Source organism: Dunckerocampus dactyliophorus, chromosome 1 (genome assembly GCF_027744805.1).
Source record: "Dunckerocampus dactyliophorus isolate RoL2022-P2 chromosome 1, RoL_Ddac_1.1, whole genome shotgun sequence".
Classification (NCBI taxonomy): Eukaryota; Metazoa; Chordata; class Actinopteri; order Syngnathiformes; family Syngnathidae; genus Dunckerocampus; species Dunckerocampus dactyliophorus.
The window spans coordinates 39893920-39907641 of record NC_072819.1 but is presented as its reverse complement, the minus strand read 5'-3'; the positions used below and the strand labels follow the sequence as shown (position 1 = coordinate 39907641).

General features: G+C 39.6%; 1 protein-coding gene across 8 annotated transcripts in view; it reads right to left on the bottom strand.

The window, feature by feature from the left end:
• The window catches only part of rap1gapa (RAP1 GTPase activating protein a), an 80220-nt gene that overhangs the window by 42284 nt on the left and 24214 nt on the right, over positions 1-13722 (bottom strand). For all 8 annotated transcript variants that reach the window (XM_054772327.1, XM_054772317.1, XM_054772309.1 and 5 more), the window contains exon 2: positions 9233-9268. Coding sequence is in view for 2 of the 8 variants with exons in the window: in XM_054772354.1 (XP_054628329.1) it covers positions 9233-9268 (36 nt within the window). In the remaining 6 variants the exon portion in view is untranslated. The remainder of the gene's footprint in view (positions 1-9232; positions 9269-13722) is intronic.

Genomic DNA, 13722 nt, shown 5'->3' with positions numbered 1-13722 from the left:
TATTTATTTCCCAGTCAGACTGGTTGAATTTTTAGCTAAAAAGTTACTGAATCGATTTAAAGTTACTGAATTGTTTCGGATTGTATCGTTCTAAATGAACCAATATCATCCTTGAATTGTATCGGCAACCGCGGATCATTATACGAATCAAATTGTTATGAAGACTAACTGTTACACCCCTAGTGTGCACCATTTAAAAGCCTGTATGAGATGCTCACAAAAGATAATCGTCCCAAAGCTTAGCAGCAAACAATATGAAAGCAGTGGACAAAGTTCAACAGCCACATTAGCTACAATCTGTTTTCCTGGATTAGGCGCTTCATGGTTGTTGAGGAAGGGCAAAGTGCTGTTACTTGCACTGCTTGGAAAATAAACTCTTAACTGACAGCATTTACTGAAAGAGACAAAATGTCTACGGAGGCTTTACATGTGTGGCCATCATCTGATAACAGCAGCTGGAATTTGACCCAATGTCCTGCTTAAAATGTGATTAGCACAGCGTGGCGTTTACACACGAATCATTGCAGCTGTCTCTATCAAATTAATGTTGCATGTACAAGTATCTAAAATGAGGGAAAAATTAAAAAATAATCAGAAAGAGCAACAGAAACCTCTTGTTAAAAATGGTGTGGACAGGGGAGATGGATTTAAATTAATAGCATCCTCCCTCCTCCTCTCAGTAAATCCCCTCTAGCCGGCCCCGATGCCACAGATTCCACACCACATTAGCCTGCTTAAAATGGGCTGTGGTCACTCCCCTTGCCTGCCCAGCCATCCTTTATCCCCTTGGGACTGCTGCTGTCCTCCCCTTTATGTCCCTCACTTTCTCCATATCACCAGTTTGTCCAGCGACTAAGAATCCAAAACTAACTCAAATCAAAATATTGTGCTTCAAAATAAGCAACAGTACTGAGTACGGTTGTTTTGTTGGCTACTCCTCCCATCTCTGAGTAGATAATTCATGTATTATGTATTTTATATAATTTAAAATACATGTGTGTTTCTTGTGCCTTGATTTATGTTATTTTTTGAAAGATTTAATTTATTTTTAGTTAAAGTGGTATTGTTTAAAATACATGAATTTTCTGATTATTATTTTGACTAATAACTTTCATGCTATCATTTCATGTAATCATTTTAGAGTCTTATTTTATTGCATTAAAACTACTATATATACCTGAAAAAAAAATAAAGGGGGCACTAAAATAACACATCCTAGATCTGAATGAATAAAATATTCTTATTAAATATTTTGGTCTTTACATAGTTATATGTGCTGACAACAAAATCATACAAAAATTATAAAGGGAAATGAAATGTATTATTATTATAATTGTTATTATTGTTATTGTTGTTTCTTATTATTATTGGGGGTGTTTTTCTCTCCACCTGTAATTGTCTATTCCGTCTATTCCATTTGAATCTGTAATTCAAATCAAAAAGCTCTGACAGCCATGATAAGTTCATAACATAGTTTTCTGCATGTAAAACTGTGATCTGTGTTCACATTTTTGTGTAACTGGAACAGATTCATTTGATTTACATTATTTCCTATGGGAAAAATGTCCTCATACGTTTCGTTTTTTGTCAAACATTTTTTAACTACTTAACAACCAAAATCGTGGTACCATGGTACCATTACAACCCATCCAACGTTATTGAGGTGTTTCATTCTCAATCCATGTGATACTGTTATATGTCCCTTTGAAAACTACAATACTGTACACCTTCCTTTAAGCATCCTCTGAAAGAATATGTAAGGTCATGATCAAAATAATGTAGTCATGTGTAAACACAGTGGACTAGAAACAGCATCTATTTTTTTCGAGAAAAGATTCACTCACCCATGTAGCACATCCTGTTCTCTGTGTGTCGAGACATATTAACAATAATGACAGTGAAGAGCTTGGATAGTATGAGACAGCCATCCTCTAGTACATTCTGTCATATGAAAGTCACAAGTCCCACTGCCTTACACACCACCATTTTATACAGATATAATCACCATATGTGACGAATCACCACAATTTACCTTTCTCAGGCCACCTAAATGCACCCCATATTAGACTGACCTGAAGCACACAAACTGTGAGACTTGTTCTCTATGATGGAGGTGATACACCCTGTTATCCAACAAATGGGGGAAAGAAATAGGGGACAAAATTGAAATGGGTCTCTTTATACATATATATATGTATAATGTACCTGTAAAGGCCTCAGCACCCCACAGCTTTTTTTTTAAGTATACCTATGTTTATTATTCCAATGCTCATGCTCCATGCTCATCTCAAACAATATCCAGATTCCCTGGGCAATAGGTCCCCCACCACCTACATGGCCCTGAGGAAATCAGAGCAATGCAGATGTGTCTTTTCTACAACAGAAGATCATTGTGGGATCATCCTTTGCTCTTTTGTGTTGTGCTTCAAACCCAGTGGTGACTGAAGCCGGATGGGTTTTGGTTTTCACAAGTGTCCAGTTAGCCTGTCAGTCGGCAAAAGAAAACTCACCTCCATATGTTAAATAAACAGGTGGCACCTATAAATACATCTAAAAAAGTAACGTGTAAATATGTTGGCTGCCTGCAGTCGCTTTCTGGAGGCAGAGAATGCGTCACTTGACAGTTCATTAGAAACATTGGGAAAAAATCCCAACCCAAAATGTTTGATAAAAATAACATGGAAATGTCTCCTAGCTGTGTCATCCTTCCAAGCAGCAGCTGTCGTGAGGGCTTGATTGTTTAAGACACCCTGTACTCATGCTGGATAGCAGGTGGATTTAAATTACAGAGTATAGCTGAATTGGGGGCATGGTTGTCATTTTGATTCTAAATTTGGTGAGTCGGCAGGAGACGCACACAGCAGACGGTCTGCTCTGACCGGCCTTGACACTTTGCTCTGCCACTTGACACAAAGATGAGCATGCACAGGCAACCCGACACCCAAGGTTTGTGCCACATCAACACTGGTGGTTAGTGCATATGCAGGCATGTGTGTGCACAAACTGACATGAGGATGATGATAAGTGACATCTCATGGGAGTTAAGACAGCAGGAGGGTCTACAGTGTTCTTTCTTAATCCCGGATGGACAGAAATAGGACGAAACATGATTAAAAAAATTCTGGACAGAAATTCTGGAACCAGAAAGCACCTTGAATATAGAACAAGAAATTGTGTCTCACTTTTTGGAATGAATGGCATCGGTCTTAAAATAACTTCTTTTTGGAATGCCACAGCCCACCCAGAACAGGACAATGGATCATCGATCACCCGGACAGAAACATTTGTCTTGGTAAATTCTTGCCATGAAATGGCAGGCCTTTCAATTTTGAGGGAATGTTAAATTGTGTCATCAATAAATAGTGTACTGTATTATGTTGAAGCTCAAAAAACTCTCCTGGCTTAAGAGTCCAGTCTAGACTGAAGAGTCTACACAACAGCAAATAAAGGGATATTGCAACTACGGAATGTATAAAATGCATGAACTAAGCTTCCAATAATATGACAGAGGGGCTCTACTTAGACCTCCACATTAAAAATAGAATTTAATGAAGAATTTTCATACCAAAAAGCTTGAAAATGGTAGCCACAGTGTGGTTTGAATAATAACTGAACTTTATCACATATACAATCTCTGCATTTAACCCATCTTCTTAAGGAGCAGTGGGTACCCACGATTTCGGATTCGGGTCATATAGGTCAGCCTCTTGGTCAGTAAAGCAGCCCAGTGTGGGCGACCTTGGAAGCAAAGTGGGTGAAGTGTCTTGCCCAAAAACACAACAGCAATGGAGAAAGCGGAATTGGAACCACCGACCCTCCAGTTACTGGACAGCCTCCTGAGACATGCTACATTAAATGAGCCACAAATGGGTCCCATGTAGTTTTTAAACTGTGAAGTTGCAGTCTCTAACCTTGATCCAGATCATTAACTATTGGAAAAGCTCATTCCATCGGCACAAACACAGACAAAACTATTGACTCATGTATTCCAGGGGCCTCCAAAGGGTTAAGTTGTTCCAGTCAAAACAAAACGAAAATGGGAGCTGCCATTGTTGTTTGCAAATTCCCAGTCTTATGGAATGCAGCATAACATCTGTGCAATTTCAGTAATCTAATAAGATTATTGCAAACCACCACTGCACATGGTGAAATGGGCTGATTGTTACTTTATGTTCACATCATGTGATGGAATATAAAACAAATCACAGACATCAAGCTCTGAACACCACGGCATTGCACCATCATTTTGCGTCAAGCTCAGGTAGTTGTTGGTGCCGTAGTACCACTGAGCCAACATTTAGTGCTTGGACATGTTGATGTTCATGTCATTTCATGCAAATTTCTAACACTACAGTACTTGCTACCTGTCACTGCCTGTTTTTGGTCACAAGATGCTTCTATCTTTCAGCTTTCATCCTGTTTGACTTTGAGATGCACAACCAATTTTTGAAATGTTTTTTCTGAGACATCCAAGTCATAGTGTATGGCCATCTTAAAGGGACTGCATTTTTTTCCCAATCTCTTCTTTTGGTGTTGTTCTTATATTTTGTGGCTGAATAATCTTAATCTTGAGCCAGTTGCATGCAGTCTCTTTAAGTAACTGCAGAAATAAATACTGTAAACAATAAATACTGTATTTGATCAGCTTTTTTAATGTTGTAATTACAGTAGGGTTTATAGATTGTATAATAATAGAATAGAGCAACAAAGCAAGAGAGTGACTGCATGTGGCATAAATTGCCTGCGTTTGAGGTCTGTTTTTTAAGAAAATACTCTTCTGTGCATTGAGAGAAATCCTAACCAATGTCAAGAGACCAACTGCATTGAATTCATTCTTTCTAGCATAACAATCCCCCATGGATTCGCATGCTTATCCGACGTGAAGGTCAATCCTAGATAGCCCAGTGGGACGGGAGGCCATCTTGTTGTAAAGAACGAGCAGGGAGTTATACAATGGACAGCCGGGCCACAATAATCCATCATGCGCGAGGGACAGTGAGACAGAGTGCACCTTCTATCCAGTTATCTGTACGTGTGTGTGTGTGTGTGTGCGTGTGTGTGTGTGTGTGTGCGCGAGTGTGTGTGAAAGAGTGCGAAAGAGAATGGCAGAGGCGCTTACAAAACATCCCATCCACACAAACCCTCTTCAATTATTTCCTTCCATCAGGGGAGCTTAGCTATCAGGATTACAACCAATTAGAGGCCTTCCATGGAGAGCTGAGGATCATTTGTTGACCCGCAATGACCATTTAACATTTAATCAAGTACACAAGTTGAAAGCTGAACAGTTCCTGACATTAAATACAGATTAGGTTAGATTAGAGGCACTGAGCTCATAAAGACCTATTAGTGCATTGTATGAGGGAAAACTGTAAGCCAATATACACACAGTGGCCACAACATTAGGTACCTGCACTCTCTAAGAGCTGTATCGCAATCGTTGATTAAAGATACTGATTTCATTTTGGATGACAGAAAGGTATTAGTGGAACAATATTTTATCATACTTGTTGGTAGAGGCGTAGAAATATAATGTACAGAAGAAGAGGGTGGATCAATACAAGTATCACTAGCATGATACTACGGATGGTATCAAGATCGGCTCAATACTAGCACGATGAGATCATTATTTTTCAGTTCTTGTCTGTTTATTTTCACAAACATTTGTCTTTTTTGTTGTTTTGGTCATATTGTTACATGAATTGATATTTTTTATTTTTATACTGTATATTGTTATATTGCTCACAAACTCAGAAAATACAGTGGTGAAAACGTGTTTGCCCCCTTCCTGATTACTTATTTTTTTTGCATGTTTGTCACACTTAAATGTTTCTGATCATCAGACAAATTTAAATATTATGACAACACAACTGAAGACAAAATATTTTTTTCAAATATTTTTTTAATATGAAGGGAGAAAAAAACGTCCAAACCTACATGGGCCTGTGTGGAAAAGTGATTGCCCCCTAAACCTACTAACTGGTTGGGCCACCCTTATGTAGAATCGTTGTAACTCAGCCACATTGGAGGGTTTTCCAGCATGAACCATCTTTTTAAGATCGTGCCCCAGCCTCTTAGTAGGATTCAGGTCAGGACTTTGACCAGGTCACTCCAAAGTCTTCATTTTGTTTTTCTTCAGACACTCCAGAGGTGGACTTGTTGGTGTGTTTTGGATCATTGTCCTGCTGCAGAACCCAAGTTTGTTTCAGCTTGAGGCCACCAACAGATGGCCAGACATTTTCCTTCAGAATTTTTTGGTAGACTGCAGACTTCAAGGTTCCATTTATCACAGCAAGTCTTCCAGGTCCTAAAGCAGCAAAACAGCCCCAGATCATCACACTACCACCATCATATTTTACAGTTGGTATGACGTTCATTTCCTGAAATGCGGTCTTACTTTTACACAAAATGTAATAGGACACACACATTCCAAAAGGTTCAACTTTTGTCTTGTCAGACCACAGAGTATTTTCCCAAAGGTCTTGGGGATCATCAAGATGTTTTCTGGCAATACTAAGACGAGCCTTAATGTTCTTTTTGTTCAGCAGTAGTTTCGTCTTGGAACTCTGCCATGCAGGCTGTTTTTGCCCAGTGTCGCTGTCAAGGTGGAGTCATGAACACTGACCTTAACTGAGGCAAGTGAGGCTTTCAGTTCTTTGGATGTTGTTGTGGGGTCTTTTGTGACCTCTTGGATGAGTCGTTGCTGTGCTGTTGGGGTAATTTTGTTTGGCCGGCCACTCCTGGGAAGGTTCACTACTGTTTTCGCCATTTGTGGATAATGGCTTTCACTGTGGTTCGTTGGTGCCCCAAAGCTTAAGAAATGGCTTTATAACCTTTTCCAGACTGATTGATCTCAATGACTTTCTTTCTGGAGAGGGGAAATCACTTTTTCACACAGGTCCATGTAGTTTTTTTTTTCTCCCCTAATAATAAAAAGTTTCATTTAAAAACTGCATTTTTTTTCAGCTAATATTTAAATTTGTTTGATGATCTGAAACATTTAAGTGTGACAAACATCCAAAAAAATGAGAAATCAGGAAGGGGGCAAACAATTTTTCACACCACTGTAAGTCCTTGGGTACAGGAGGGCTTTGGGGAAAAAAAACAAGAAAGGATTTCAATGACAGCTTCTGGTTTTGTTTATTTATATTGTAATGAAAGGGAATGAGAATATAATAGCATTATTTTGTTGATATTGTTAGACTGTCTTATATCGTTGTATTTACAAATTGTTAAATTGTTCACAAATAAAGTATTTTTTTGTTCGCATTAAATCTTTGTCTTTCGGTTTATCCTGATTACTCTATAATCACGATCAGCAAATGAAATGCAAAATCATTTGCTGATCTGGAAAAATCTTTTTTTTGTTGTTGTTTTTTTTTGTCCTGCCCAGCCATTAGGGCAGATAGTATTGTTGATCTAAATGCTCCTACATGCTCAACAGAATTGCTCTGCCAGGGAAAAGCGTGAGATACACTTCCCCTGTTATACAGAATTTATTCAACTTTGATGTGTTGTTATGCAAATTTGGAGCGGCCGGACCGGAGCAAGAGGGGATAGAGAAGAAGAGAGCAGAAAACAGAGGAGGAAGTGCAAGGACAAGAGTGGGACAATAAAGAGAGAGACAAGGGCAACAGCAACAACAACAATTGTGACAACAATAACAAAACAACAGAAACAAACAGGACTACATCAGCATATGTCTGTGATGGCTATAAAGACCCTGACGGAAAGGACAAAATAATATCAACAACCACAATGATAATACAGCATTGAAACAGTCATAGATATTAGTAGTAATAGTAATAATAAAAATAACTACGATGACAATAACTGTAATGCACACAATTGTACTAACTATACTTATATTGCCGACATCACCGTCACTGTAATAAAACCAACAACATAATAACCCCCTGGGTTATGTGATTTTTTTTTGTTGTTATTAATTTTTTTTTTTTTTTTAAATGGGGCCCAGAATTACTGGTGGCACGCCTGCTCATGGGTATTAAATGTATTTTTCTAAACGTACACATGTCGATGACTTTTTGAATGTTGGCACTCGTGAAAACATGCTCTAATGCGTAAGATTTCATTGGGGTGTAGAAGTTAACTAAAGGGATGGGTTGATATCATTTTTGCACAACACAACAATATCAATAGAGTAATCTAGTATTAAATAAGAATCTTCATTCATATCTAACTGAATATAGGTGACATGTTGATGTGATCATCCATAGCTCTAATTAGATTCTAGATTTAGAATTAGATCCATAGATAGTGATATGCATCACCAAAAATCAGCAGACTTTTGGGTTGAAGAGCCTTCCGAATTGTACAGTGTGAATGCAGCAAATTGCTGGATTCAGCTTACCATCTCATTTAAAGCCACATCATGTCCAACTTTCATTAAGTTAAGATAGATTTTGGCTTTGGCTCCCAGTGTGTGGAAGGCTTTTATTTAACCTCTGTCTGGCTTAATGCTGCTTCAATAGAACTGTGGGGAGGCAAGAATCCTCACTGAGAGCAGTGAGTTTGTGAAATGATTACTGCTGCCTTTACCTGCCTGTTCTCTCAAGTGATGTGATGTCTATCAGTCCGGTCTGTGGGAAACATCCTTGAAATGGATAAGCAAGCATGTCTCTTGCCCTGAAACACTCAAAGGCTCTTTCCATTTTGTCTCCATTGTTTGCATGCTCAAGAAAGTATGTGTGGACCCTGTCTTGCTTTCCTTTCTAGATCCTTATACTGTATGTGTTTTGTTCCTGTGTCATTTTGCCATTCTGTACTGTTCTTCAGCTAACCTACTGTAAAACACAAAGTCATGTGTCAATATTCCAAATAGAAATACTGATGTCATTGCAGCAAAGGCAGTGCTTAGCCTGCAGTTGACCAAACAAGGTGCCTGTGCTATTCACCTAAAGCACCTTAGCAGCCATATCCTTCCAGAGCGATACTGTATATCTATGCTGCATCCTCCCTGCTTGCCGCCACAGCCGGCAGGGTCGACAGAGTCATGCAAGCACCCACAGAGATGGCTGCAAACACACCCAGACTGTTTCCCCACTGATGCCCATCTGCTCCTCCTCGGCTTCATTCATCTGCCCTACACGCAGCTCGGCGGGCACATTCACAAATTCCGCACGTTAGCCTGCTTCATGAATTGCAGACGATAGCTGACTAACACAAGTAGCACATTGTCACATTGTTTTATGAAGAAACCATAACTCACCATATGCTTCTAGCCTTGGAGAAAGTCTTGTCAACCCTGGAAAGAGACACAGAAATGGACAGCTATTAATAACAAATTATCTCACACCTCATTAAGGATACATGAGTCAAATGCTCACAAAGCCAAGTAGTTACTGAGGGATAATTAGTATGCATTAACACACAAGGGTTGCATTATTCGAAGATCTTAAATGTAACAAATCACAGCTCATTTCCTGCAGGTATTACCTCTCTGATAAAAGTATGGAATAAAGTGTAGTGTGCTCCCGAGCTGTCTTTTGCACATGTGTCAGTGTGCTGACTTGTTGGAGGGTGGCTGTGTGCAGTGTGCATGCAGTGGGCCGGGTTACCCTGAAATATCTCCAGCCATCTGTTGAAGCAGTGTTTCCATAAGTATGACAGGAATACTGCTTCTTGTGGCTGCTTTTAATCCATATTGTACGTTTCATGGATCACTGCCAGTCTACCATCATTAAATCAGTCTAGATGAACCAAAGCGTCATGCCGCAGTATTTGAAGAACTCAGTTGAGAAAGAAAAGTTGAAGATTTTTTTTTTTCATGGCATTGAAAGTTGAGAAAAATGCTTCTTTTAGCCAGTAGAGGGCACTGTGTGCGCAGATGAAACATCAGCCTCTCAGTGCAGAAGCTCAGTTTGACAATTTGTGGTTGCTTGCTTTCATGCAAATGCATACATACTGTATGTTGCAGCATTTGAGTGACATTGGAACTGCAGATAAGCAAGATGTATTCATGTGTGTACAGTATATGCATAAAGCTCAAAGCAGCGTTTATTTGTAAGTAAGATGCAAGTTTACTTGAGGTACTGACATTCAGTCGTCTGATGCTTGATGCAGTTTGTCCCTTTAAGTCAATTTTCAATAACTAGTGGTATTTGGAGGGTTCATTTTGTACCCTAGTAATATTTAATACCGAAATGGACCCTAAAATAAAATTTAGGAGTTGTGCTGAAGGGTGAAAAACGAGAAAATTGGAGATGGAAAAGACAGCGCAGGTTAAAGGTTATTCTCCTTCAATGGTGGTATAGTGGTTGAACTGCGTTTACTTTGTTTCAAGATTTTGCACATTTCTTACTGTGGTTCATTTGTCTTTTGCACAATTTTAAATATTTCAGTGTTTTATATACAGATTACATGGAAGGCCCTTTTTTAAATTCATATTCATAAAAGTTATGTATTTTGTTAGGGTTTGTGCTTCCTTCCTTCTATTAAATACTATTGATTACTATTTCTTGATTGGTTCAGTTGCTATACTAGACCTTGTTAAAAAAAAAAGATTTGCGATTAATTCATTCCAGTGAATTTATCTTGGAGATGAATAAAGTATCTTTGTATTTCTTATCTTTATTATACAGCATATACAGAGCTGCCCTTTCGGATATACAAAACACACGCTGTGTGTAGGACCCCATCTCTTACTCGTCAGCTGGAGTGAGTGGAACTGTGGGTTAGCAGAGCATGCTAGTGCGACTGAATGAGTTTGTTCACAAAGTGTGTTTCAGGAATTGTTGGAAATGGGATATGGAAGAACTGATTACATTTTAGGGGTGATCCGGATGACCGTCTGGATCCAGGAATTTTTTTAAAGAATTCTTTAACATTGTGAGATAGGACCATTTTCGGCATTTGGGCATATAACGCCACAAAAAATGGTCAGAGCACTTGAAAAAAAATCCAGGACAAGTTCCCAACAGGTTCTACAAAATATCAAAGACTGATTATAAAAAAAACCCTCACCACCACCACCACCACCACCAGTCTCATCAGGTGAAGTACACAAAATCCTGAAGAGAATCAACTCCCACAAGGCAGCAGGACCAGACAGCCCTGGCTGTGCCAACGAGCTGGTGGATGTCTTCACCTCCATCTTCAACCTTTCCCTCAACCAGAGCACAGTCCCCTCCTGCTTCAAGACCACAACCACCGTCCCCCTCCCTGAAAAGAGCCCAAGAGCATGAATGACTACAGACTGGTAGCACTCACTCCAATCATGATGAAGTGTTTCGGAAGAGTGGTACTAGCCCACATTCAGAGCAGCATCCTGGACACCCTGGACACCCTGCAGTATGCCTACAGGCCCAATAGATCCACCTCAGATGCCATCACAGCTGTTCTCCATCATTCCTTGTCCCATCTGGAAAACAAAGACTCCTGCATCAGGATGCTCTTTGTGGACTACAGCTCCACCTTCAATACGGTCATCCCCCACAAACTGTCTACACTTGGTTTGCACCCCACCCTCTACGACTGGCTCCTGGACTTTCTGACTGGCAGACCCCAGTCTGTCAGGATTGGTAACATGACATCAGCCAGCATCACCACCAACATAGGAACTCCACAGGGATGTGTCCTCAGCCCCATCCTCTACACCCTCACATGGACACTCAACACCACACATCTGGTCTAGAAGGTTCAAGAGCGGCTGTACTTTCTGAGGAAGTTTGGCATGTCAACCATGATCCTCAGCAACTTCTACAGCTGCATCGGGGAGAGCATCTTGACCAGCTGCATCACTGTGTGGTACGGCAGCACTACAGCCATGGACCGCAAACACCTGCAGAGAGTGGTTAAGACTGCTCAGAGGATCATTAGGACTCCACTTCCCTCTCTGTAGAGCTGCCTCCATCATTCAGGACCCAACCCACCTACAACACACACTGTTCACACTTCTGCCCTGAGGATGGAGGTACAGGAGTGTGAAATGCAGGACAACCCATCTAAAGAATTTGTTCTACGCCACTGTCATCAGACTCTTAAACAGCTGATCAGAACATGACACGACAGACACTTTAATACCAAACCTGAATAGTTGAAATACTCTCTTTTTTGCACAGCACACAGTTCTTTCATTTGTATATACTAATTGTATGCCTTAATGTTCATCTTCATTTTTTTTACTTTTGTCCTATCTATTTTTACACTATTTTTTTTACTATTTTCATACTTATACTACTCATACAATTTTTCTTTATTCTGGTATTCTGAGTGGACAGAAAAGTAAACTGGTTGTAAATTAGCTGAGCTAACATTTTGCACTATTGTTGTTGTTGTTGTAGTAACACTGGCAACGCACAACACTGACAGGTTGCATGCTTTGAGTAACAGAACCAATATGTCAACTTTTTAATGTAAAATGCAAGTCATTCCATAACTCGTACTTTCATAAGCAGTCATTGCATGGATGCTTAACAGTTACAAACCAATGCACAAAAACTATTTTTCGTAGAACATCGTTCTTCATTCTTCATTTAGTCCAGGGGTCTTTTTTTGGGCTACGGCACATGGTAAATATATAATTAAGCAAAAAAAAACAAAAAAACACCAAAAATTGGGAAAATAGAGACAAAGGTAGCATGTAAAGAGAAAAAGGTTGAATGCTGACGCTGTTAACAAATAACACAAAGCTTTTTCAGTAATTTTACAGTACGTTGAACCATTTTAGAAAATAAATATAAAAAAACATATACAAACATCAAAGTGGCCCCCACATCCTTTGGTCCTTCATGTAAAATTGAACTGTTGGCACTAAAAACGATGCATGTTGAGTTGACTGTAAACACTTGAACACTGCGAGTGACATGATTGGAACATGTCAATGTAGGTGGAAATGATTACAAAGTGGACAAAAACAGATGTGCATGCTCAAAACACATCACATGTGACTTGTAAGCTTGGAGGTGTGCAATGTGAAAGTATCTTTTGATGAAAGTATCACTTGAGTGCTTCATGAAAGAAAACCATTGATGAATCAGAATAGTAGCCTATGCTTATTGTTTTCCAATACATTCGATAACAAGATTTTGTTGTAACACACCACTACAAGTTTGCTATGTTTTATGTAAAGTTCGCAGACAGTTAAGCAAGCGTTCTGAACCATTTGCAGTGGCACCTCGGTGTTCTCCACCAAAACACACATACGAGCAGATTCAAATATTAATGTAAATAAAACCTCTGATATTAACATCAGTTTAGTTGACGTGACCTAGGCAGAACAAACGGGCAACATGCTAACAACTTATTGAGGCAGATGAACACACCAACACCAGAGATGGTTGAGTATTGACCGAGTTGCTCAAAAATTGCAGGTTTTTTACTGAACAGGGACTGGTGGGTATTCATCTGTTAACTCGTTCACTTATCCTGTTGCCGCCAGCTAAATTAAAAAGGAAACCAGGTAACGTGACATTAATTGTGCAACTGTTTCTCTCACCTCATTTTTATAAGTGTATAAACCCCATGGAGGAAGGAACAGATCCGATCCTTGCCTCAAATCAACTCTCCTTTCCACTTCCTGTTTCTGTCGGAGGTGTCACTCAAAGAACCCGGGAACTTACTTACCAGACTCACGAAACTCACTTGCCAACACTGGAATGAGGGTGCCGACAAGTGAATCGTGAACGTGACTTTGGCTCACGGGTTCAATCAGTCTTGCTGGGCTCATGGGTTTAGTGAGTCGGGTACGTGGACTTGATG